The 25,397-nt window shown below is 42.1% G+C and overlaps 1 protein-coding gene across 16 annotated transcripts in view; it reads left to right on the forward strand.

The window, feature by feature from the left end:
• The window catches only part of ptprt (protein tyrosine phosphatase receptor type T), a 487,625-nt gene that overhangs the window by 424,372 nt on the left and 37,856 nt on the right, over positions 1 to 25,397 (forward strand). For 10 of the 16 annotated variants that reach the window (XM_071386649.1, XM_071386662.1, XM_071386683.1 and 7 more), the window contains 3 exons: positions 2,672 to 2,868; positions 13,370 to 13,457; positions 25,162 to 25,238. In XM_071386649.1, coding sequence (XP_071242750.1) covers positions 2,672 to 2,868; positions 13,370 to 13,457; positions 25,162 to 25,238 — 362 coding nt within the window. The remainder of the gene's footprint in view (positions 1 to 2,671; positions 2,869 to 13,369; positions 13,458 to 25,161; positions 25,239 to 25,397) is intronic. The other 6 variants (XM_071386753.1, XM_071386666.1, XM_071386704.1 and 3 more) reach the window with 1 other exon arrangement.

Consider the following 25,397-nt stretch of genomic DNA (forward strand, 5'->3'; position numbering starts at 1 on the left):
TTTCTTGATAATATTTACAACATAATATACCCTCTGGGCTGCCACTTTGAGATATTATCTTGCTGCAGAGTCAAAAACACATGAATAATGAATTAGGTCTGCACTGATAGGGCTGTATAGGGGGCACTTTGGGTAGGATTAAGTGGACCTCTACCGTCTCCGTACCTGCTCCCTGTCCGACGGCTAGGCCTCCCACCTCACCCACCTCAATGTAAACAGATGCTAACGATAAACCAACGTTACCCCTTTACATGGCTGAGTAGATTTGTGTCGTGTTTATCTCCATCTTCCATCAGAAATAATTATGGAGAAACAGAGCAATGGGAAATGGAGATGTGTGAGTATTGAGCAGAAATGTAAACATGGCCTGATAGAACATTACCAGGAAATAACATTAATTAGAGAGATGAGACTGTGCTCCGTTTGCATAATTTTGTGTTAGGTATATGTAATAACATAGGATAAAGTGATAACCTTGTTTCCATTTTCATAATTATCAGTTCAACCCTATACAGACTGTTGGAGAGGTTCCTACGGTCATAGACTACTAATATTTACACTCATAATCTTTGATTTTGATGGGCAGCATTGTGTGTATTTTTTTTAGAAACCTTTGAGCTATTTTAAAAGATGATGTCTGCAAAGTAATTGTTTCCACCACAACACATGGTAATACTGCTCGTCTGCTCACTCCCTGTGGCTTGTATTTACTAGGAGTGATATAGCGGTAATAGTCTTGCAAGATTACTCACATTTCATTATGTGGTAGCACACAATGTTTTGAATGGATTACACTTTTTCAAGCAGAGAATCACTTTAAGTGTGTAATTTTTTTGATAATTAAGATGCAAATAGGCACATTAATAAAACATGGGGTAATATTAACCTAACACATTTGCAATGGTACTTTAGGTATTTAATGCCTGTAATATTGAGAATTTCTCTGCCATTCAGCTCCCCATTCCTCCTCTTAATGGACTCATTAGAAGCAATAAACTACTTCAATCTCTCCAATCCTAATCTACGGAAGACTCAATTGCAAGAATGTCTTTCAATCCAATCGAATAGTGAAGCAAAGTGTCTCTTGGATTACCCAATTAACTTTGAGGTATCATCATTAATGATTGAGTAGCAGCAAGATAGAGGAAGGCCGTTGTCTAGCAACAGGGTTTGTGGAGAGTCAACTGTAAGAGTTTGAAGATCTCATGCTTTCAATATGATGAGTTTTTCTAGACATTCCAGAGAGCTAGAGAGATCTTCACTTACAGAATTATCCCAATGTTTGGGAGAACAACATTTCATGAAAACAAGAGATTTCGTTATATACTGTATATACAAAAGTATGTGTACAACCCTTAAAATTAGTGGATTCAGCTATTTCAGCCACACCCGTTGCTGACAGGTATTTAACATCGAGCACACAGCCATGCAATCGCCATAGACAAACATTGGCAGTAGAATGGCCTCACTGAAGAGCTCAGTGACATTGAACGTGGCACCGTCATAGCATGTCACTTTTCCAAGTTTATCAATTTTCTGAACCGGTCAACCGTAAGTGCTGTTTTTGTGAAATGGAAACGTTTGGGAGCAACAGTGGTTCAGTCACGAAGTGGTAGGCCACACAAGCTCAGAAAGGGACCGCCGAGTGCTGAAGAGCGTAGTGTGTAAAAAATCGTCTGTCCTCGGTTGCAACACTCAGTACCGAGTTCCAAACTGCCACTGGGAGCAACGTCAGCACAATAACTTTTGCCAGGAGCTTAATGAAATGGGTTTCCATGGTCGAGCAGCCATGCCTAAGCCTAAGATCACCATGTGCGATGCCAAGCGTCGGCTGGAGTGGTGTATAGCTTGCCACCATTAGACTCTGGAGCAGTGGAAACATGTTCTCTGGAGTGATGAATCATCCTTCACCATCTGGCAGTCCGACGGATGAATCTGGATTTAGCGGATGCCAGGAGAACGCTACCTGCCCCATACCTAGTGCCAACTGTAAAATTTGGTGGAGGAGGAATAATGGTCTGGGACTATTTTTCATGGTTCGGGCTAGGCCCCTTAGTTCCAATGAAGGGAAATCTTAACGCTACAGCATACAATGCCATTCTAGACGATTCTGTGCTTCCAACTTTGTGGCAACAGTTTGGGGAAGGCCCTTTCCTGTTTCAGAATGACAATGCCCCCGTGCAGAAAGCGAGGTCCGTACAGAAATGTTTTGTCGAGATTGGTGTGGAAGAATTTGACTGGCCTGCACAGAGCCCTGACCTCAACCCCATCGAATACCTTTGGGATGATTTGGAATGCCGACTGCGAGCCAGGCTGAATCGCCCAACATCAGTCCCCTGACCTCACTAATGCTCTTGTGGCTGAATGGTAGCAAGTACCTGCAGCAATGTTCTAACATCTAGTGGAAAGCCTCCTCAGAAGAGTGGAGGCTGTTATATTAGCAAAGAGTGGACCAACTCCATATTAATGCCCGTGATTTTCTTTTATGGGATGTTCGACGAGCAGGTGTCCACATACTTTTGGGCATGTAGTGTATACTAATGAATGTTCCACTGAATCATTCTAACAGAAAGATAGTTCACTATGCGGTTAAACACTTCCAAACCCAACACTTTCTCACGATGATGTCACAGAGTAAGTGGATACTGAGTGTTTTCTCCTTGGTCCACAGACAGCAGCCATAGTGAGATGGCCCAGCCATCGTTGACCATCCAGACATACCCATACGGGGGCTGTGAGTCAGTGGAGATGTCCTACCAGGCCGGCCAGTTCCAGCCGGCCATCCGTGTAGCCGACCTCCTCCAACATATTACCCAGATGAAGTGTGGCCAGGGATACGGCTTTAAGGAAGAGTATGAGGTAAGAATGGTTAGTACGGTTTCATCAACATCATGTGTGGTTTTTGACAGGAAGTCGTGGCATTGTGGTCGCTAGACTGTCTCCCAGGAACTTGTAAGATAATACTGTTTTCAAGATAACTTTGATGTTCTATTCAAACTTCCAATATCGTCAGTTTCCTCTTTTACATGACATCTTCCATTTCGACCAGATATCATTATGTCCAGTTGCATTGCTTACTTTCTGCCTTGAAGGAATAATTTTGTTGTTTGAGATCTGTTTTAGTTTATTTGATTACAGCACATCTCTGTTTGAATGATATGATGAAATCTAATTTGCACTTCCCCTCTTTTTAATAAGGGAAACACACTGGTGGTGCACTTATCAAATATTTATTGAAAATCACATTTGAAAACATAATTAATATTGATAGTTTACCAAAACATATCAAAGACAATGAATTCTCAGATCTATAAAATGGATTTCCACCCCATCTATTGATCGATGTTTGAGTCGTCGTTCGAGTGTTTTTTCTCCACTAAATACCATCACTTTTTAATTGCATCCTAATTAAGTCCAGTAAAGTATTTTAATTTTATGTTTTTTTCTTAAAAGGTGGCACCAAAGTGGCACAAACGTTAAGTTAGGTAACTTTGGGCCTCCCAAGTGGCGCAGCGGTCTAAGGCACTGCATCGCAGTGCTTGAGGCATCACTACAGACCCTGGTTCGATCCCAGGCTGTGTCACAGCTGTCCGTGACCGGGAGACCCCTGAGGCGGTCTACAATTGTCTGGGTTAGGCTGGCTGGGATTTCCTTGTCCCATCGTGCTCTAGCAACTCCTTGTGGCGGGCTGGGCGCCTGCAAGCTGACTATGGTCGCCAGCTGGCTTGACAGGGTCATGTTTTGGAGAACGCATGGCTCTCGACCTTCTCCTCTCCCTAGTCCGTAGGGGAGTTGCAGCGATGGGACAAGACTGTAACTACCAATTGGATATCACGATACAACAAATAACGCCAACAGTCGTATTCCTAATGCCAAAACTCTCAATCAATTATTTGTCCTTTTAACCTGAGATTGGAAAGAATTTAACCCTCAATATTGCTGCAAGTTTGTGTTCTACTTTAGACTTACCTCTGGGTTCAGCCTTTTATTAACTCAAACGAGTCTGCAGACACCACCTGGGTTTTCTAAGCTTTATAGAAAAATACTCATGTAAAGCCTGTTTTTATCTAACAAACAAAGGATTCGGTAACACTTTATTTGGGTAGTCCATCTGTAGATATCAGTCACATTTCAACTAACTATCTACTAACCCTAAACTTAACCCTTTCCCTAACTTTAACCCTTACCCTAACCCTTATTCTAAACCTAACCGTAACCTTAGCAAACAATTGCTTATCTACAGATAGTTTGACAATCTGTAGAGCATCCACAGATGGACATTCCGGAATATCCGGACCAAGGATTATTTTCCCTATTCAAATTGACAAAGGTCACTCAACACTATGCTATGTAGTCCTTTCATTAAAAAAGTCAGCCTTCCAGGAACACTATGCTGTAGGTCAGAGGCATAGGTAGAAATTGCTGTGTGATTTGCCTGAGTAAAAGTGGCTGGCCCAACACTTTCCAGCAAAATAACAGCAAAAATACCCTGACATCAGTAGCGTCGTTGTGGTGCATTGAGAAGTGGGTATACTCTAATTTTGCCGAAACAGCCTGCCTGGCGAAAAATATGAGAAAATGACCTAAAATCATGGCAATGTGAAATGCATCCACCATGATATCTAGAATAAAAAATTAGGCCTAGCCCTTTTTGCTGATATGTTTGGGGACCAGAAAAATGCGGTCCCCAAACTCACTCACTTGAATCAGCAAACATAAACCTGGCCTACCAAGGCAGACATTTCTGATTTAGTCAGGAGACAATACAAACATTAAATACATTTTCATTTAAAACCAATTTTTATTTTCAGCCATCCTGATTGGGTGGGTCAGTGTTCAATCTAGCCGGGCCTCTGCCCGGCCTGGCCCTGCCGTGGCTTTGCCTCTGCTGTAGGTACTTGACTATTGTATCTAAACTCAGCAAAAAAAGATACATCCCTTTTTCAGGACTTTGTCTTTCAAAGATAATTCGTAAAAATCAAAATAACTTCACAGATCTTCATTGTAAAGGGTTTAAACACTGAATCCCATTCTTGTTCAATGAACCATTAACAATTAAGGAACATGCACCTGTGGAACGGTCGTTAAGACACTAACAGCTTACAGACAGTAGGCAATTAAGGTCACAGTTATGAAAACTTAGGACACTAAAGAGGCCTTTCTACTGACTCTGAAAAACACCAAATGAAAGATGCCCAGGGTCCCTACTCATCTGCGCCAACGTGCCTTAGACATGCTGCAAGGAGGCATAAGGACTGCAGATGTGGCCAGGGCAATACATTGCAATGTCCGTACTGTGCCTAAGACAGCGCTACAGGGAGACAGGATGGACAGCTGATCGTCCTCACAGTGGCAGACCACGTGTAACAACACCTGCACAGGATCGGTACATCCGAACATCACACCTGCGGGACAGGTACAGGATGGCAACAACTGCCCGAGTTACACCAGGAACGCACAATCCCTCCATCACTGCTCAGACTGTCCGCAATAGGCTGAGAGAGGCTGGACTGAGGCCTTGTAGGCATGTTGTAAGGCAGGTCCTCAGCAGACATCACCAGCAACAACGTCGACTATGGGCACAAACCCACTGTCGCTGGTCCAGACCGGACTGGCAAAAAGTGCATGGTTTTGTCTCACCAGGGGTGATGGTCGGATTTGCGTTTATCGTCGAAGGAATGAGCGTTACACAGAGGCCTGTACTCTGGAGCGGGATCGATTTTGAGGTGGAGTGTCCGTCATGGTCTGGGGCGGTGTGTCACAGCATCATCAGATTGCCTGCAATGACAACAAGCTCAATCGCAATGCTGTGCGTTACAGGGAAAACATCCTCCTCCTTCATGTGGTACCCTTCCAGCAGGCTCATCCTGACATGACCCTCTAGCATGACAATGCCACCAGCCATACTGCTCGTTCTGTGCGTGATTTCCTGCAAGACAGGAATGTCAGTGTTCTGCCATGGGCAGCAAAGAGCCCGGATGTTAATAATCCCATTTAGCACGTCTGGGACCTGTTGGATTGGAGGGTGAGGGCTAGGGCCATTCCCCCCAGAAATGTCAGAGAACTTGCAGGTGCCTTGGTGGAAGAGTGGGGTAACATCTCGCAGCAAGAACTGGCAAATCTGGTGCAGTCCATGAGGAGGAGATGCACAACACTACTTAATGCAGCTGGTGGCCACACCAGATACTGACTGTTACTTTTGATTTTGACCCCCCCCCCTTTGTTCAGGGACACATTATTCCATTTATGTTCATCACATGGTTGTGGAACTTGTTCAGTTTATGTCTCAGTTGTTGAATGTTCATACAAATATTTACACGTTAAGTTTGCTGAAAATAAACACAGTTGACAGTGAGAGGACATTTCTTTTTTTGCTGAGTTTAGTTCTATAGACACGTCTTACCATATAAGAGTAGGTCAATTTAGTTTCTTTTAATTTAATTTAATTTAATTATTTCCCTTCTTGGTACATACGGGCAGAAGTTCATAGAGTAGAAAAGGAAGAATGTTAGAGCTTTGTTCATGTCTGGTCAGTGGAGTGAACTGAAGGCTGTGAAGGTCCTATTCAACTTCTTGGCTGTAGGCCTCCCTTTGCCTGGCTGTAAACATGAGATGCATTGCCTTTTCCTCTCGCTCACTGTGCCTGCACTGATAAAGCCAGCAATTGTGCCTCTTATTTAAAGGATCATCCATCACTGGGGACATTTTTATAACCCCTTTCTGTTATTCCTTCCCCCTCTAACCTGATTTGCCTCACAATTTCAGCCCCTATCCCATTGAAAATTAAGTTGGCACTTTACTCCATGCTTGCTTATGAAATATAAAGGTCGTGTTTTTTTCATACAGTCCATGGGGAAAGTCAAATTGTCACGCATTCCCAAACACGACTTGCGGTTGGTGGATCGTGACTGCGGTGATGTGAGAATATCTTAAGAGACATACATACATACGTCAGTGCTTTGTATTATGGTGAAGAAGGCCCCAACTCATTTCAAATGGTGCCCCTTAGATGTCATACATTATGTTTTCATTTGTGTTCTGTCAGTGTGCTCTCCGTTTTGTGTTGAAGCTACAGTATGGTTTATGACTTGTTCAATGGCTGTGTGGGGGTGTGAACCTGTGGGTGTGAGAAGAGGAAAGGACCAAAGAGATAAGGAGAGAGAGAAAAGGGAGAGCGAAAGGAAGGAAGGGAGGGAGAAATGGAGATCTGGGGACTCTGATTAAAGGTGATAGCGGCCACCTGTGTGCGTTTGTCAGCATAATCGGCCCATTACTCACATCCTGACAGATGCTTTGAGAGAGGGAGACAGCCCTCACTGGCACACATACACACACACACACACAGAGACGGCCCACAAAGTCAAACAGAGGAACGGATCACATAACAGAGGACATTTAGAGACACATGAAGAACAAGGAGCGGAATAATTTAATCAAAAGCATTTGGACATTTGGTTGCCTTCATAAAGGGACCCGACCTCATCGATAGCACACTGGTTTGAGATAGAGCCCTCTGCCCCCTTCTCTGTGTGTGACAGTGCATGCAAACAATGTCTGTATCACTAATGGCACCCTATTCTCATTATACTGCACTACTTTTAACCAAGGCACTTAGGGGCTCTGGTCAAAAGTAGTGCACTTTGAAGTGAATAGGGTGCTATTTGGGATTCAGCCAACAACTCACGTGTCAGTGCCAACAGCTCACATACAGTTGAAGTCGGAAGTTTACGTACACTTAGGTTGGAGTCATTAAAACTCGTTTTTCAACCACTCCACAAATTTCTTGTTAATTAACAAACTACAGTTTTGGCAAGTCGGTTAGGACGTCTACTTTGTGCATGACACAAGTAATTTTTCCAACAATTGTTTACAGACAGATTATTTCACTTATAATGCACCGTATCACAATTCCAGTGGGTCAGAAGTTCACATACACTAAGTTGACTGTGCCTTTAAACAGTTTGGAAAATTCCAGAAAATGATGTCATGCCTTTAGAAGATTCTGATAAGCTAATTGACATCATTTGAGTCAATTGGAGGTGTACCTGTGGAACTATTTCAAGGCCTACCTTCAAACTCAGTGCCTCTTTGCTTGACATCATGGGAAAATCAAAAGAAATCAGCCAAGACCTCAGAAAAAAATTGTAGTCCTCCACAAGTCTGGTTCATCCTTGGGAGCAATTTCCAAACGCCTGAAGGTACCACATTCATCTGTACAAACAATAGTACGCAAGTATAAACAGCATGGGACCACGCAACCGTCATACCGCTCAGGAAGGAGATGCGTTCTGTCTCCTAGAGATGAATGTACTTTGGTGCGAAAGTGCAAATCAATCCCAGAACAACAGCAAAAAGGACCTTGTGAAGATGCTGGAGGAAACAGGTACAAAAGGATCTATATCCACAGTAAAAATCGACATAACCTAAAAGGCCACTCAGCAAGGAAGAAGCCACTGCTCCAAAATCGCCATATAAAAACCGGACTACGGTTTGCAACTGCACATGGGGACAAAGATCGTACTTTTTGGAGAAATGTCCTCTGGTCTGATGAAACAATAATATAACGGTTTGGCCATAATGACCATCGTTATGTTTGGAGGAAAACCATGAAGCACGGGGGTGGCAGCATCATGTTGTGGGGGTGCTTTGCTGCAGGAGGGACTGGTGCACTTCACAAAATAGATGGCATCATGAGGGAGGAAAATTATTTCGATATATTGAAGCAACATCTCGAGACATCAGTCAGGAAGTTAAAGCTTGGTCGCAAATGGGTCTTCCAAAGTTGTGCATACTTCCAAAGTTGTGGCAAAATGGCTTAAGGACAACAAAGTCTTGGTATTTGAGTGGCCATTACATAGCCCTGACCTCAATCCTATAGAAAATGTGTGGTCAGAACTGAAAAAGCATGTGTGAGCAAGAAGGCCTACAAACCTGACTCAGTTACACCAGCTCTGTCAGGAGGATTGGGCCAAAATTCACCCAACTTATTGTGGGAAGCTTGTGGAAGGCAACCTGAAAAGTTTGACCCAAGTTAAACAATTTAAAGGCAATCCTACCAAATACTAATTGAGTGTATGTAAACTTCTGACCCGCTGAGAATGTGATGAAAGAAATAAAGGCTGAATTAAATAATTCTCGCTACTATTATTCTAACATTTCACATTCTTAAAATAAAGTGGTGATCCTAACTGACCTAAGACAGGGAATTTTTACTAGGATTAAAGGTCAGGAATTGTGAAAAACTGAGTTTAATGTATTTGGCTAAGGTGTATGTAAACTTCCGATTTAAACTGTATGTTAATGCAGCGTGTCATCAGTTCATTTATCTTTTTAAATATGGAAAAAGACAATGCGACCTCATCCCAGGCTGCGTCTCAAAACGCAGCCCATTCCCTATATAGTGCAGGGCCCATAGAGCTTTGGTCAAAAGTAATGCACTATATAGGGAATAGAGTGCCATTTTGGATGCTAACCCAAAACAAGGGCTGGTTAATGGTCCCAGAGTAATAGGCATCTGTGGATAAACACAAGGTCATGGAGTACCACTCACTGGAACAAGTGGAAGAACTGCATAAATGCGTTAGCATCTAGGAGCAACCAACCTCTGTCTTTTAATGTAAACTTTGCAAAGGTTTGGTTCAAGTGTCTATGTATGTAATGCTATGAACATGATCCTTTGTCTTTGTGTGTGCGTATGTGTTGTCTATGTCCGGACATGTGTGATAATGATGATGATGATGAGGCTGCAGGTGAAACAATGCTTCCTCTAGGGATGTTCTGCCTGTCTACATTTCTCTGTGTACAGGGACCCTCTCTCCCTCCCACACCCCTGCCTCTATCTCATCATCGCCTCACCACCGTCTACCAGGGGATGAGAGTGTGGGAGTTCTCTCTCTTCTCTAGCTTTTCTCTTATTCTTTTTAAAGAATATTAATAGGTGAAAAAAAAAAGACTGATTGTAGATGAAAGGGATTCCATTTAGGACATTTTCTTTTTGAAGAGAGCATCAATCCCCCCCTTCCCCAAACACAAACTAAAAGGGAAGTTGAACGTTTCCCCGCAGGGTGCCACAGAGCCCCATCCAATTATTCACCTCACTCCCACTCGCTCTCATTACCGGATGGGAAACGATGAATGGATAAACACTAGCCAGAGTGAGCCATGGGACTGCAAAACACTGGCGTACAGGCCTGGGTCATGTTCATTAGGGCATGCAGCAGAAAAACAAGCATTACTGAAGTCCAGGTAGCGAGGGACCATGTTTCGGTCTGTTTTATTTCGTTTGGTGCCTAAATGAACATGGCACTGATATCTTAGTTTCTAAACATTCAATCACATTATTACATGAGTGATGGATTTGGAGTTGATTGATTGATTTATCTGACAGTAAAAAAAAATACAAATATACACATTTTAAAAAGTTGACAGTGATATTAAAGTAAATGACTTACTTCCATTGTGGTACAGACATAGATACATTTCATAGATACAGACATGAACATGATTCTATGGTTGTCATCAGCCATCTTTTGACATGAGATTTAAAATAAGTTTTGGTAGGTATAGCTTTAAGTTTTTGTGGTAGTTTGATCCACTCAACAGCGTTGGTATATAGAAAGGTGTTCTTACCGGATAGACACTTAAATTTGAACCAGTCAATATTAGTCTCAAATAATTGGATCGATATCTGGGGGCTGAGTCAGTAATAATTCTGTGGACCAGACCAAGATGAATTAATACAACCCTTTTTTCTCTACAGATAAGCCAGCCTAGCTGTAAAGGAATATGAGCTCGAGACTATTTGGTTGGATTCCATTGTTTTATACATATTTGCCTCATTCATTCATTTCTATTTCAATAATTTCCTAATTTGGATTGAATCCTGAACCCATACCCATGGCTAAAAAAGTATAGCTTGTATGCATACTGTATCTACACAACCGACCTGAACTACTCTGCACACAGTTAGAGCTTGAATGAAAGGAAAACCTTGACTGGCTGAATGTTCTTGAACAAGCATCCGCCTCTTTGTATTATTGTCAGTTTTGAACAGAGGGAATCACAAAAGCCGAGCTGTAACCAGGAGGTCTTTTTATCCAGGAGTGGGAAAGCAGCACTCTCTTTTCTCTCTCTCTCGCACTGTCTGGAGGGGTGCAGTACTGAGCCATTTGTTTGTATCTATAACTTTTTACATTCTCTGCCTTTGATCCCAGTGTCTGTGTGCTCTCGTCTGACTTCCGCTGTGAACGCTATTATCTGATAAGGGAGGCCACGAAATTTGTCCTTGCTTTGTTCCCACTGTGTCCCCACTGTTTCTTTCAAGGGGGTGATTGCTGTCAGCCCGCCAACACACACAAACTAACTGCTTTAATCCATGGTGAGCCCAAGCACAGGAACCTATCTGATCAATTTAAATGGTCAATTAGCCACATAGTGATTATGGGGCACAGTGTTTTGTCTTCTACATCCTATTGGATGTAGTTTAATTGCTATCTCTTCTCCCCTTCTCTCTCATTTGCATTCTCTTCCTTTCCCTCTTACTCTTTCTCCCTCCCATTTTTCTCTGTTTCTCTTTTGGCGCTCCTCACTTTGGCCTTACTACGATCTACCCTTCAATTGTAGGTGGCAGTCAGATTTAGGTTGCATGCCAAAAGGCTCTGCTTGCCTTTGTAAAACCATAGACTTCCTGTGTTGATTAACAGCAAATCATTTTTAACCAGCTATTATGGTGAAATCCAGGTTAAGCACACATTCAAACTGCCACAAATCCATCTATTTATTCATCTATTTTTTTAACAGTAACATATGCTGTCGGGACTTAGGGAATGCCATAGGTCTTGTTCCATGCAAAGCTCTTTCTTAAATCTGTTGTATATATGAGAAACGTCCAGAAGTATATAGAGAAACAGAAAGCTATGAGAATGTACCCATCAATCATCCTCGGTCTGCCAGTGCAGACCAGAGTGGTGTGGAACTGAGCTAGTGTTGGGGAGTAGCTCTATTTTACGCTCAATAAGGAGACCGATGTGCCATGATGGAGTAGAGGTCTCAGGGTCTTCACAGCTGCAAGCGTTATTTGTGGCCTGCTGGAGGTCATTTTGCAGGGCTCTGGCAGTGCACCTCCTTGCACAAAGGCGGAGGTAGCGGTCCTGCTGCTGGGTTGTTGCCCTCCTACGGCCTCCTCCACGTCTCCTGATGTACTGGCCTGTCTCCTGGTAGCGCCTCCATGCTCTGGACACTACGCTGACAGACACAGCAAACCTTTTTGCCACAGCTCGCATTGATGAGCCATCCTGGATGAACTGCACTACCTGAGCCACTTGTGTGGGTTGTAGACTCCGTCTCATGCTACCACTAGAGTGAGAGCACCGTCAGCATTCAAAAGTGACCAAAACATCAGCCAGGAAGCATAGGAACTGAGAAGTTGTTTGTGGTCACCACCTGCAGAATCACTCCTTTTTTGGGGGTGTCTTGCTAATTGCCTATAATTTCCACCTTTTGTCTATTCCATTTGCACAACAGCATGTGAAATGTATTGTCAATCAGTGTTGCTTCCTAAGTGGACAGTTTGATTTCATAGAAGTGTGATTGACTTGGAGTTACATTGTGTTGTTTAAGTGTTCCCTTTATTTTTTTGAGCAGTGTATATATATTTTGATTTGTTTAACACTTTTTTGGTTACTACATGATTCCATATGTTATTTCACAATTGTGATGTCTTCACTATTATTCTACAATGTAGAAAATAGTAAAAATAAAGAAAACCCCTTGAATGAGTAGGTGTTCTAAAACTTTTGACTGGTACTGTATATGCCTAATCGTGAGGTATTCAGAATCCAAAATGGTTAGCAGGCGAGTCCTAACAGGGCCCATTAGTGAAAAGTGAGCAATATATGGTGAGCGAGACTCTTTTGAGTTCTTTGAGTCAACAAATCAAAAGATTTCAAACCGATAAATAGTTTGTGGCTGGAAGAATGGCACCTTTCATGTTATGACTTTCTGTCTTCTAACACTTTGTAACATTTTCATCTTATGATACAATTCACTGCATCATAACAAAGTTATGTCAGTAATCATTGTTTAACATTTCATGGACCTTTTGCTTACTTGTGCCACCAATGTTTGGTTAATGCTATAGTATGGTTTTCCTGTATGTACTCAAGTAGATTATTTTAACTGCAAGGTTGATATTTTCACTGTGTGTGTGTGTGTGTGTGTGTGTGTGTGTGTGTGTGTGTGTGTGTGTGTGTGTGTGTGTGTGTGTGTGTGTGTGTGTGTGTGTGTGTGTGTGTGTGTGTGTGTGTGTGTGTGTGTGTGTGTGCACACTGGCCTGCAGCAATGTTTGATAGTGTGTGTGATGTGATTTCAGGGCCTGACCGAAGGACAGGCGGCCCCATGGGAGACCGCCAAGAAGGATGACAACCGCAACAAGAACCGATACGGCAACATCATCGCTTGTGAGTACTGAAGTGGTACAGATACTGAGCTAGACAAGTGCGTTTGGTGTATTTGCGCAAGTCTTTTCAGAGCTCAGGAGTCTCCTGTACTCATAGTAGACTTGAGCTAGACATGTTCTACTCCTTTGAAATGGTTAAATCTTCTCTCATAAGAGAAGACATTTGCAACCGTTTAAGGTTGTTGTAATTATGCCGCAGACTTTGAAAACAGTGGAGTCTACGAGGCTGTCGACACTGTCATATTGTTAGAGAACCCAAGGCCCCAATTAATGTGATACAAGAAAAGCACATTGTCCCTAGGACATAATACTTTTTTATTAAGGGTTTAGATGTCACTGGCGAGACACTTCCTACAAATCAAGGCTTTTAAATAAAACATTGCTCTAAAATGAAAAAGCTTGTCACATGCTGATAGCCAACAGGAATTATGATACATTTGCTGTTAGTCAAAACATTTTAATTACATGGGCTTGTAATGGAAACTGTCTATCTTACTGCATGCTCTTCATTAAAGTTTTGAAAAACCACAGAGTACAGTGGGTATCTTCATTTAACATAAGTCTGCCAAGAGCGATCGACAGTTAATTGTTAGACCCAAAAAAATGCTTTTTAGAAAGTTTCACTCTGCGAACTTGAACAGTCACTGTGTAACAGATTGTTATCTGATCTGGAAAAGGGAAGCACTTTCAATTACATTTCTTCTTTGCCCCCCCCCCCCCCCCCCACATACACACACTGTGTAAACATAAAGCATCCCATATGGTCATTTATAATTCAGTAGACATTGCTACCAAAATAAACTGAGTTATTGGCAAACATTTACATATCAGAGAGACTGGAGGAATCGGTGGCGATCCTGTAAAGCAGAGCTGCCCACCGGAACCACTCAAAACACAAATCTTTTAGATACCTTTCTGTTCTTTAAATTGTCTTTATCCTCTTTTCAGGAATAGTCCCTTGCTGCAGTGTAATTTGTTTGGGGAGTTATTAAAGCTGAGTACATACAGTAAAACGCTCTTGGCAGACTTATCAGCTTTGCACACCCTTGGCATTCCCTCAACCAGCTTCACCTGGAATGCTTTTCCAACACTCTTGGAGTTCCCACTTGTACTGAGCACTTGTTGGCTTCTTTTCATTCACTCTGTGGTTTATATTTAATTGCAATGGAGTACTGGTTGCTATCGCTAGTAGGTGTTTTCAGAGAGGACCACATCTCCACATCATGTTGCAGTTGGGTCAATGTATGGGACACCCTTTGAAATGAAGTTGAAGGAAAAATCACTGTCAGGCAGACCGTTGTCATCACATACAGTAGGCCTGTAACTTTTTTGGTATATTGCATATGATTATTGATTTCTCAAGTAAATAGAACTTTGGTTTACAAGAAACTAGAGGGAGCAAATATGTTTAGCTGTCAAGAAAATAGTATTTTCACATTGAAGGGTAAAGAATCAACATAATTTGATATTCCTGGTCATTACAATGATATCCTCTCTTTCCAGAGAAAGTAATCGAGAAGGCTTTGGCTGATGCAATCTGATTCAGACATGAACCAATACTGCACCATTGCCATTGACTGAGGCAACAACACAACCCCCACTGAGTTATGACGGTTGTGCGCTTTATTACACAAACTGTCACTCACTAGAGTCAGCTTGTGTTTGGAATCATTCGTAACACCTTCAGAAGGTGTTGTGTGAAGGAGTGCTCCCGGAATGATAAGTATCCCAGTTCATTTCCATAAAAAAAGAGGTAACTGCCACTCTGGAGGCTCACCGGTAGTCGATTCAGTTCAAGTTGGGCTGCATATGTGTGCACGTCTGTCAAAGCGCAAGCTCTTTGGAAGTCGCTCATATCTTAACTGCCATTTAATTCCCGGCACGTAACGTTGAAGTATCTTCAGAGGTTCTCTTGAAGTCGTTGCCGTAGAAATCCCTTGATGTATTGACCAAAGACTGACGATTAGCATTCGCTCGACTCTCTACTTCCCCAATGTTTACTGGGTGCTTTTTTGCACCTGGCATTGATGTGAAGAAAATAAACTCTAAGGAAGCATTGATTACATTTCCACAAGACAAACAGGCTCCAATTCAGTGAGGTTATTAAATGCTGGGTGTTAACAACTATATGATGTAATTGGGTATAATTACGAATTATTATTATTATTATTAATAGGATGTAATTCATGCTTAAGCGCTACTATATATGATTGACAAATGTATTAAAACATTCTTATTTAAAGGAACCCACTATGATGTACCGTACTGTGTATGGCTGCAATCTTAAAAGCTCCGACCCAACTTTGCTATTTTGTGATTATTTTGGTGTTTATCTTTACTTTGATTGCGCGAAATCTATCCTTTATATCATCAGATCGTTAGTTACTAACCTCCATTTCTGCTTCAACTTCGAATCGGCTCTTTATGTACATCTGATCTAGTAGTGTAAAGTACTTAAGTAAAAATACTTGGATGACCACCTAGTAAAGACATCAACACTATGAAATAACACATTTGGAATCATGTAAATTAGTATGCAAAATAGTTACAGCTTTGCACACTCTTGGCATTCTCTCAACCAGCTTCCCCTGGAATGCTTTTCCAACAGTCTTAAAGGAGTTCCCACATATGCTGAGCACTTGTTGGCTGCTTTTCCTTCACTCTGTGGTCTGACTCATCACAAACCATCGCAATTGGGCTGAGATCGGGTGATTGTGGACGCCAGGTCATCTGATGCAGCACTCCATCCCTCTCCTTGGTACAATAGCCCTTACACAGCATGTAGTTGTGTTGGGTCATTGTCCTGTTGAAAAACAAATGATAGTCCCACTAAGCGCAAACCAGATGGGATTGGGTATTTCCTGCAGAATGCTGTGGTAGCCATGCTGGTTAAGTGTGACTTGAATTCTAAATAAATCACCGACAGTGTCACCAGCAAAGCATCCCCACACCATCACAACTCCTCAATGCTTCACGGTGGGAACCACACATGAGGAGATCATCTGTGATGGACTGTCATTTCTCTTTGCTTATTTGAGCTGTTCTTGCCATAATATGGACTTGGTCTTTTACCAAATAGGTCTATCTTCTGTATACCACCCCTACCTTGTCACAACACAACTGATTGGCTCAAACGCCAGAAGGAAAGAAATTCCACAAATTAACTTTTTAACAAGGCACACCTGTTAATTGAAATGCATTCCAGGTGACTACCTCATGAAGCTGGTTGAGAGAATCCCAAGAGTGTGCAAAGCTGTCATCAAGGCAAATGGTGGCTACTTTGAAGAATCTCAAATGTAAATATATTTTGATTTGTAAAAAAAAAAAAAGGTTACTACATGATTCCATATGTTTATTTCATAGTTTTGATGTCTTCACTATTATTCTAAAATGTAGAAAATAGTAAAAATAAAGAATAACCCTTGAATGAGTACTTGTGTGCAAACTTTTGACTGGTACTGTATGTCGTTGACTGTTGCCAACTATAGCCCCATAGACTCTAAAACATGAAATCCTTTAAAGACTGGTATAACTTAGTTATGTTATACCCATGCTCAAAATACATATACCCAGTGAAAGATGGGCTAATAGAAAGACAAGACTATTGCAAATGGCATTAATGCTATTTATTGGATCATGACTGAACAAGCTAGCATAGCGCAAACCGAAGCCAGCAACCAACTGACCGGAGCTAACAAACCGCTAACCGGAGCCAGCTAATAGCTATCCGGAGGTTATCTAACATTTACAGTACAACAATTACAACGTTCTTAAACATCACAGTTACAACATAAAATTCTTGTCAGGAGTGTCTTTTTCAAAAAAAAAAATGTTCAGGAGTTAACAATTCATTTTTTTTCTAGATCAAAGGAATGCACCGCCATTTCATTTTACACTCAACATGCGTTTTCTGTCTAGTATGAAGTTATATAATTACTATGTTGTTCAAAACCATTACATTCACTTCAACAGGCAAGTTACACAACTATATTGTGGTATTCAGTGTATTTTCACACTTTTACTGACCTGTAATACAGGATAAATGATGAAACAGGAGAACATGGCTTCTCTTTGAAAGGTTCTCTCAATTATGAGAACACACAGGTGCAGGATCGCATATAGTCCCAGTGCAAAGAAAACAGGTCTTACTGCCCCCTACTGGCCAACAGTAGTATAAACGCATCGAAATAGCTTTTCAGTAAAGGCATTCTTTCCCAATACAAAGAAACAATAGATAAAAACAAACAAATACACTACATCACCCCACTCCCTCTCTTGCTCTTGGTTCTCATCGTTGTAAGTCAACCTTGATTTAGCACCTGTGTGTTTCTTTATGAAAATATTTAGTGAACTCCATGACAGTAGCTAAAGCAAGGAGCTATAGCAGCACACAAGTAGACTACAAATGCATCCTGGGGTCGGCATGCCCTGAGCTCGTGAAGTGAGTGATACTGGAGTGAAATTGGAGCGGGCGACAAGGCAGACGCTCCAGCATTTGGGAATTCCGCTCCGAAGCTCCAGTCAAATTGGGCACACTCTGCTCCAGCTCCGCTGACATACTCTGGGTCCTGACTGGTTGTATCACCGTCTGGTATTGCAACTGCACCACCCGCGACCGGAAGACCCTACAGAGGGTGGTTTAGACGGCCCAGCCCATCACTGGGGGCGAGCTCCCAGCCATCCAGGATGTACAGTACATGCCAGGCGGTGTACGAGAAAGGTCTGAAAATTTGCGAAAGACTCCAGCCACCCAAGACATGTATGTTTCTCCATGCTCCCTAACGGCAGGCAGTACCGGTGCCTCAAGGTACAAACAAACAGACTCCTAAACAGCTTCTAATTCCCTGGCCATAAGACTGTTAAATGGCTAACATCTACTGCTTTCTCTCTCTCCCACAGACAATCCACACTGACTCTATGCCCATCCACAGGTCTCTACCCACTCAAACGCAACCTACACTGCTGCAAAAAGTATTATTTATTAGATGTATTACTCCATTACGCTGCTGTCAATTGATTGATTGCCATTACCATTAGTATTTATCCTGCTTCTGGTCACTTACTCATGTTTACATGTACAGTATATATTACCATTAGTATGTATATTACCGTAAGTTTTTATATATTCCTGCTGCCAGTCACTTTTCAGCCCTGTTTCCATGTATATCCTACTACCAGTCACTTTATGTGTAAACCCACCTCAACCACATCAGTACCCCTGCACATTGAATAAGGTACTGGCACTGACCCGGGAAAAAAAACATTTTTATTTTATTACATTTTCTATTGTCTTTTACATTTTCTATTTTCTCTATTATTATCACTGCATTGTTGGAAAAAAGCTATCAATGTAAGAATTTCACTGCACTGTTTTACACCTGTTTTTTCAATGGTAGGCCATCATTGTAAATAAGAATTTGTTCTTAACTGACTTGCCTAGCTAAATAAGGGTTAAATGAAAATAAAAAAACACCTGTTGTTTCACATTTTATTGGTCACATACACGTGTTTAGCAGATATTATTGCTAGTGTAGCGAAATGCTTGTGTTTCTAGCTCCAGCAGTGCGGTAATATCTAAAGCTTGGTCGCAAATGGGTTATCCAAATGGACAATGACCCCAAGCATACTTCCAAAGTTGCAGAAAAATGGCTTAAGGACAACAAAGTCAAGGTATTGGAGTAGCCATCACAAAGCCCTGACCTCAATCCTGTTGAAAATTTGTGGGCAGAACTGAAAAGGCGTGTGCGAGCAAGGAGGCCTACAAACCTGACTCAGTTACACCAGCTATGGCTGGAAAAATGGGCCAAAATTCACCCAACTTATTATGGGAAGCTTGTGGTAGGCTAACCAAAATGTTTGACCCAAGTTAAACAATTAAAAGCAATGCTACCAAATACTAATTGAGTGCATGTAAACTTCTGACCCACTGGGAATGTGATGAAAGAAATAAAAGCTGAAATAAATAATTCTCTCTACTATTATTCTGACATTTCACATTCTTAAAATTAAGTGGTGATCCTAACTGACCTAAAACAGGGAATTTTTACTAGGATTAAATGTCAGGAATTGTGATGAACTGAGTTTAAATGTATTTGGCTAAGGTATATGTAAACTTCCAACTTCAACTGTTCATATGAGATGAATAATGCAAAATATGTAAACATTATTGAATTGACCAGTGTTCCATTATTAAAGTGGCCAGTGATTTCAAGTATGTGAATATGGCAGCAGCCTCTAATGTGCTAGTGATGGCTATTTAACAGTCTGATGGCCTTGAGAGAGAAGCTGTTTTTCACTCTCTCGGTCCCAGCTTTGATGCTCCTGTACTGACCTCGCCTTCTGGATAATAGCGGGGTAAACAGGCAGTGGCTCGGGTGTTTGTTGTCCTTGATGATCTTTTTGGCCTTCCTGTAATATCGAGTGCTGTAGGTGTTCTGGAGGGCAGGTAGTTTACCCCCGGGTATGCGTTGAGCAGACCGCACCACCCTCTGGAGAGCTCTGTGGTTGCGGGTGGTGCAGTTGCCATACCAGGTTGTGATACAGCCCGACAGGATGCTCTCAATTGTGCATCTGTAGAAGTTTGTGAGGGTTTTAGGTGACAGGCCAAACTTCTTCAGCCTCCTGATGTTGAAGAGGCGCTGTTGCGCCTTTTTCACCACACTGTCTGTGTGGGTGGACCATTTCAGTTTGTCAGTGACGTGTACGCTGAGGAACTTGAAGCTTTCCACCTTCTCCACTTCGGTCCCGTTGATGTGGATAGGGGGGTGCTCCCTCTGCTGTTTCCTGAAGTCCACAATTAGCTTTTTTGTTTTGTTGACATTGAGTGAGAGGTTATTTTCTGGCACCACACACCCAGGGCCCTCACCCTCCTCCCTGTAGGCTCTCGTCATTGTTGGTAATCAGGCCTACTACTGTTGTGTCGTATGCAAACTTGATGATTGAGTTGGAAGCGTGCGTGGCCACGCGGTCATGGATGAACAGGGAGTACAGGAAGGGGCTGAGCACGCACCCTTGTGTGGCCCCAGTGTTGAGGATCAGCGAAGTGGAGGTGTTGTTTCCTACCTTCACCACCTGGGGGCGGCCCGTCAGGAAGTTAGGTTGTCCGGAAGCAAGACGTCGGTGTCTGCGACTTGGCTGGTTTTCCTTTTGTAGTCCATGATTGTCTGTAGACACTGCCACATAGGTCTCGTGTCTGAGCCGTTGAATTGCGACTCCACTTTGTCTCTACGTTTTGCCTATTTGATTGCATTACGGAGGGAATAACTGCACTGTTTGTATTCGGCCATATTCCCAGCCACCTTGCCGTGGTTAAATGCGGTGGTTCGCGCTTAGAATCCTGTGCACGTGGCGAATAAAACTTGAAAATTGACCCTTAGACTATCTAGCTTTCAAAAGAGTCTAATATAACTTCCACACAGTATATTTTAACAGTACATTTATATATTTCCTATTTGGCAAAGACCCCCACCTCCTTCTCTTGCTAATACACTTCCTTGGCTGTAATCCACTCCCGATCTGAATGATACTGTACTTGTCCAAACATGGACTTCTCATTGAATGGGGTCAAAGTCAACAGTTAGTGTCGTTGATGAAACACTCCGCAACTCTCAGGTACACCTCTTGGCAGTCTAATCTCTGAACTGCAGAACAGATCATCCAACTACCAGCATGCGGCACAAACAACATTCTGTCAGTTTGACAGTGGAACCTCCAGAAGGTCTGACTTTAATAGGTTAAATCAACTCTGTTAAACTCTGAGCAGTTGTTTTGGACCCAGTACCGTGAAATATCTTTTGAAAGCTACAGCCCTCGTCTTTTTGTAAATCAAACTCAAATCTTTCTGCTCGCAATTATCAGAATTTATCCCCCCACTGCCTCCACATAAAGGACATAAATCATGCACTATGGTCATATTCTTAGAGTATGCAATGTTGCTAAATTCACCAAAAGTGTAAACATTTAGTTTGCATGGAAAGGGTACACCTTGATGGTCATTGTAAAGCAATGCATTTCCTTCTCCAACTTGTATGCGTCCTCCACATGCACCGTTGTGTAACGCTCGTCTTCCTCCTCGTCTGAGGAGGAGCAAGGATCGGACCAATATGCAGCGTGGTTTGAATACATACTTATTTATTATGTAAACGAAGACGGAAAAACACTTAAACAAACTACAAAACAATAAACGACGTGAACAGACCTGAACTTGAGAACATAATAAAAATGAACGCACGAACAGGAAGGAACAAACGAACGAACGAAACGAAACAGTACCGTGTGGCGAACAAACACAGACACAGCAACAATCACCCACCAACAAACAGTGAGAACAGCCTACCTTAATATGGTTCTCAGTCAGAGGAAACGTAAAACACCTGCCCCTGATTGAGAACCATATCAGGCTAATACAATGAACCCAACATAGAAACACATAACATAGAATGCCCACCCAGCTCACGTCCTGACCAACTAAACAAGGCTAAACAAAGGAAATAAGGTCAGGAACGTGACACGTTGATCTATCACAGATGTCTACAATAGGAAAAGTACATGGGAAAAGAGGTTTGAAGTTTCCTCACCGGTTTGTCTTTTTTGAGATAATTTGAAAGCCCTGATTGCTTGAGTGATTTTAAGATGTCAGGCTTGAAAATCTGAGTAGCCATTATGGCACAATGTCTCACTACCCAAACCAGACACAACTGGTTTCAAGTGGCCAAGAGACGTCATTTAATCTCCTATTGCTATCTCGTGGACGAACTGGGAATCAGACAGAGGATATTTTTACATCAATAAATAGGTAGAGACTTCAGCTTTCTCCTCATGTCATTCCTGCAATATGAAAAATGACTTTCCACAAGCCCTGCACTTTTAAAATGGCTGTGTTCCTATGGGAATTTGCACATGTTTAGAGCGACACCATTAGGTCATATGTGTTTGTAGGACTTTTGAAACCGACATGTACTTTATGAAGGTAGTATACAATATTATGTGTTGTTTAGAAAATGCTACCAGAAGGCGTCAGAGTTTAACAGGTTAAAGTCCATAATGCATTCAGCCACGGTGACAGTTTAGTGGCAATGTATAAATTCTGTGGGGACAACATGGGCTTTAATGATTAATGGAGCTGTGAAATACCATGCGTTACCGGGAGAAGGCAGGTCCCCTCGATCAGCAATTCAAATTCGATACTGTTGTGTTTTTAACGTGTCTACGTTTTCGCTGTAATCCTTTCTCCATGACATAGACTGTGAAACAGAGATTATGATAATCTGTTGGTCTCAGTAAAATACAGAATTTGATAGACAATAGTCAACGACGATAGATATCTAGTGTACAAAATCAGATATGCCTTTTACTCAAGTTCGTATGGTCCAAGCTGCTCTGCAGAATTAAAGTTCTAGAAAAGTTAACATGCCCCTGCAGGCCTGCACCAAACTTTTACAAAAAGAGTTCAGCTGAGGAATCGGTAGCATAAATCAGTAATGATTTCACAAACCTTCCGTTTGAGGACTGGGCTAGTGATGTCTTTATTGGGATTGTGCTTGAGATGTATAAGTGTTATAGCCTGGAGGCCTGCACAGGGAACCCTTGTGTGGGCAGGGTCCTCTGTGGCGCCACGAACATCCACCCATCTTTCTACCCTTCACACAACCCCCTGCCAGCCCTCACCCAGTATCCTGGCTCTATTGAGAGGAGAGGAGGGTCGCTCAGCCAACCAATGGAATTTCGTTTTTTAACTGTCATCACCCAGTAAATATAGATCAGCAGAACATAACCGCGGATTATAGGCTGATATCTCGGATAAGCGCAGATATGAAGTTATCGTCCTCAGTACATGCCTTATTGGATGGCTGCTAAGCCTATCATCCAGGAGCATCAGATCAGTCAGGAAATGTGCTGCGGCACTCGCACATTTCCATATCACAGATCAAAGTGAGAAGGGATCAGTGTGTTACACATCCTCCCATCATCATCAGGTCCTTTTTTTCCTCCTCTCATGGGCCCTGCCGCCACCACCATCGCCATCACTCCCTTAATTGCCAAGCGGAAGCCCTGTGGAATCCAGCTCAAGATTTCACATGTCAAAATTACAGTAATGGGTCATGTGTTTGTAGAGCGAAAGGTAGATGTTGTGGTTGAAGTGTTGTGGAAATTATAACCAAAAGGAAGAGAGACTGTAGATTCTTAAATCAACTACTTTATTATAAGATTTGCAAAAATGGAGCAGTTAACAATCACTCAATGGTGCAGAGTTAAGGGCCCAATGAACAGAGTTGGCTCTCAGCTTTAATAGAAAAGTACAACCTCTGTCTACGTGGCAGTTAGCAGATGTGTGTGAACAGGGGCGGGGAACATAGTGTATAAAAGGCGATTAAGATGGCACGAGGGCTCAACAGTCTAACTGCATTTGCCACAGCTCACACTATAATGTGCTCCTTTCTGCAAGTTTCCACACAGCTGAGTTCCTGCAGATAGTAAAAGCACAGGATGTGTCACATGCTACGATCTTAGCTATACGCCAAGTCTTATGACTAAGTCACACAAAGACAAGTTTGTATCAGGTAAGAAAAAAACACTAGGATATAACAAAAGACAATTCTTTAAGTAAAATCCCCCCCCACAGAAGTAACTAATTCAATCATGCAGTGAGAGTAGTCATGTGCTCTGTGTGTACAGACCTAGTTGCGCGTTTGGCAATTTCGAGATGGAAATCATCTCTCTGACAAAGTGATGAAATGCAGTACGTCTCTCTAATCCGTTCCATGAATTTAACGTACTATACAGAGTGACAATGCTCCTATGGTACCTACAAACATAGAAATAAGAACGAATAGAAAAAGTATCTCTACTCAAGTCAATGATGGCATATTGGGTGGACTGGCAGCCACTTTAAGTATATCCATGCCAGGAAGTACAAACAGGAAGTGTACCCTTCAACCTGTGCTGTGATTTGTTGAGTCAACTCAGCTGACATTACAAAAAATACATTCCATTGCTTAAGCCACATCAGTTGGCATCATTTGAATGAACATTCTACATTACCATGGCAATACAGCATCAGTTGATAGAACATTCCAAAATACCATGGAAATTATTGCATCACAATACCAGGCAGCCATTGCGAGTGTACACATGAGTTTAACAGTCAATTGCCAGGGTTAGAGCTTCCAAGCCTGTTCTATTCCTTTGTATTTCTAAGTATTTTCAAATCAAATCAAATGTTATTAGTCAACAGGTCAACCTTACAGTGAAATGCTTACTTACGAGCCCCTAACCAACAACTGTGATGATATGTAAACTGCTACAAGAAATACAGATGAAAACTCTCTAGGTAGGTAGTGTGGTCTACAGTTCATCATGGGATACACTATCTCAGGCGAGCAATAGCTCGAGACTTCCTTAGATATTGTGCCATTAAAATACTTTTGCCATTAAAATACTGCAAATCGGTGTCTCGCGCTAGGGTGTGTTTTGCATATAAGCTGTGGTAGTAGCACATGTAGCCTGCGTCTCAAATGGCATCCTTTTCCCTGTACAATGCATTACTTTTGACGAGGGCCCATAGTGCACTACTTTTGACCACTGCCCTGTGCAGGGAATAGGGTGCCCGAAGTCCTCAGACATTTGATGTTCAGGTGTATTTGTGTGAACCTTGAATGGGTAAATGTAACTTTAGGCCTGCTCTTTGTGAATTTTTGACCCCACAGATGACCACACTCGAGTCAGGCTGCAACTGCTGGACGGAGACCCCCACTCAGACTACATCAACGCCAACTACATAGACGTAAGTATGGGGCGGCGGAGATGTGAAGGGAATGGAATTTGTATCATATCTTTTGAATTTGACTTTATACAAGGTCTCATTTAGCCTTCTGACACCATATATTAGTAAGGAGATGAGACAGCATTTCACTTCATGACATCTTTACTAAAATAAAATAAA

Source organism: Salvelinus alpinus, chromosome 2, assembly GCF_045679555.1.
Source record: "Salvelinus alpinus chromosome 2, SLU_Salpinus.1, whole genome shotgun sequence".
Taxonomy (NCBI): domain Eukaryota; kingdom Metazoa; phylum Chordata; class Actinopteri; order Salmoniformes; family Salmonidae; genus Salvelinus; species Salvelinus alpinus.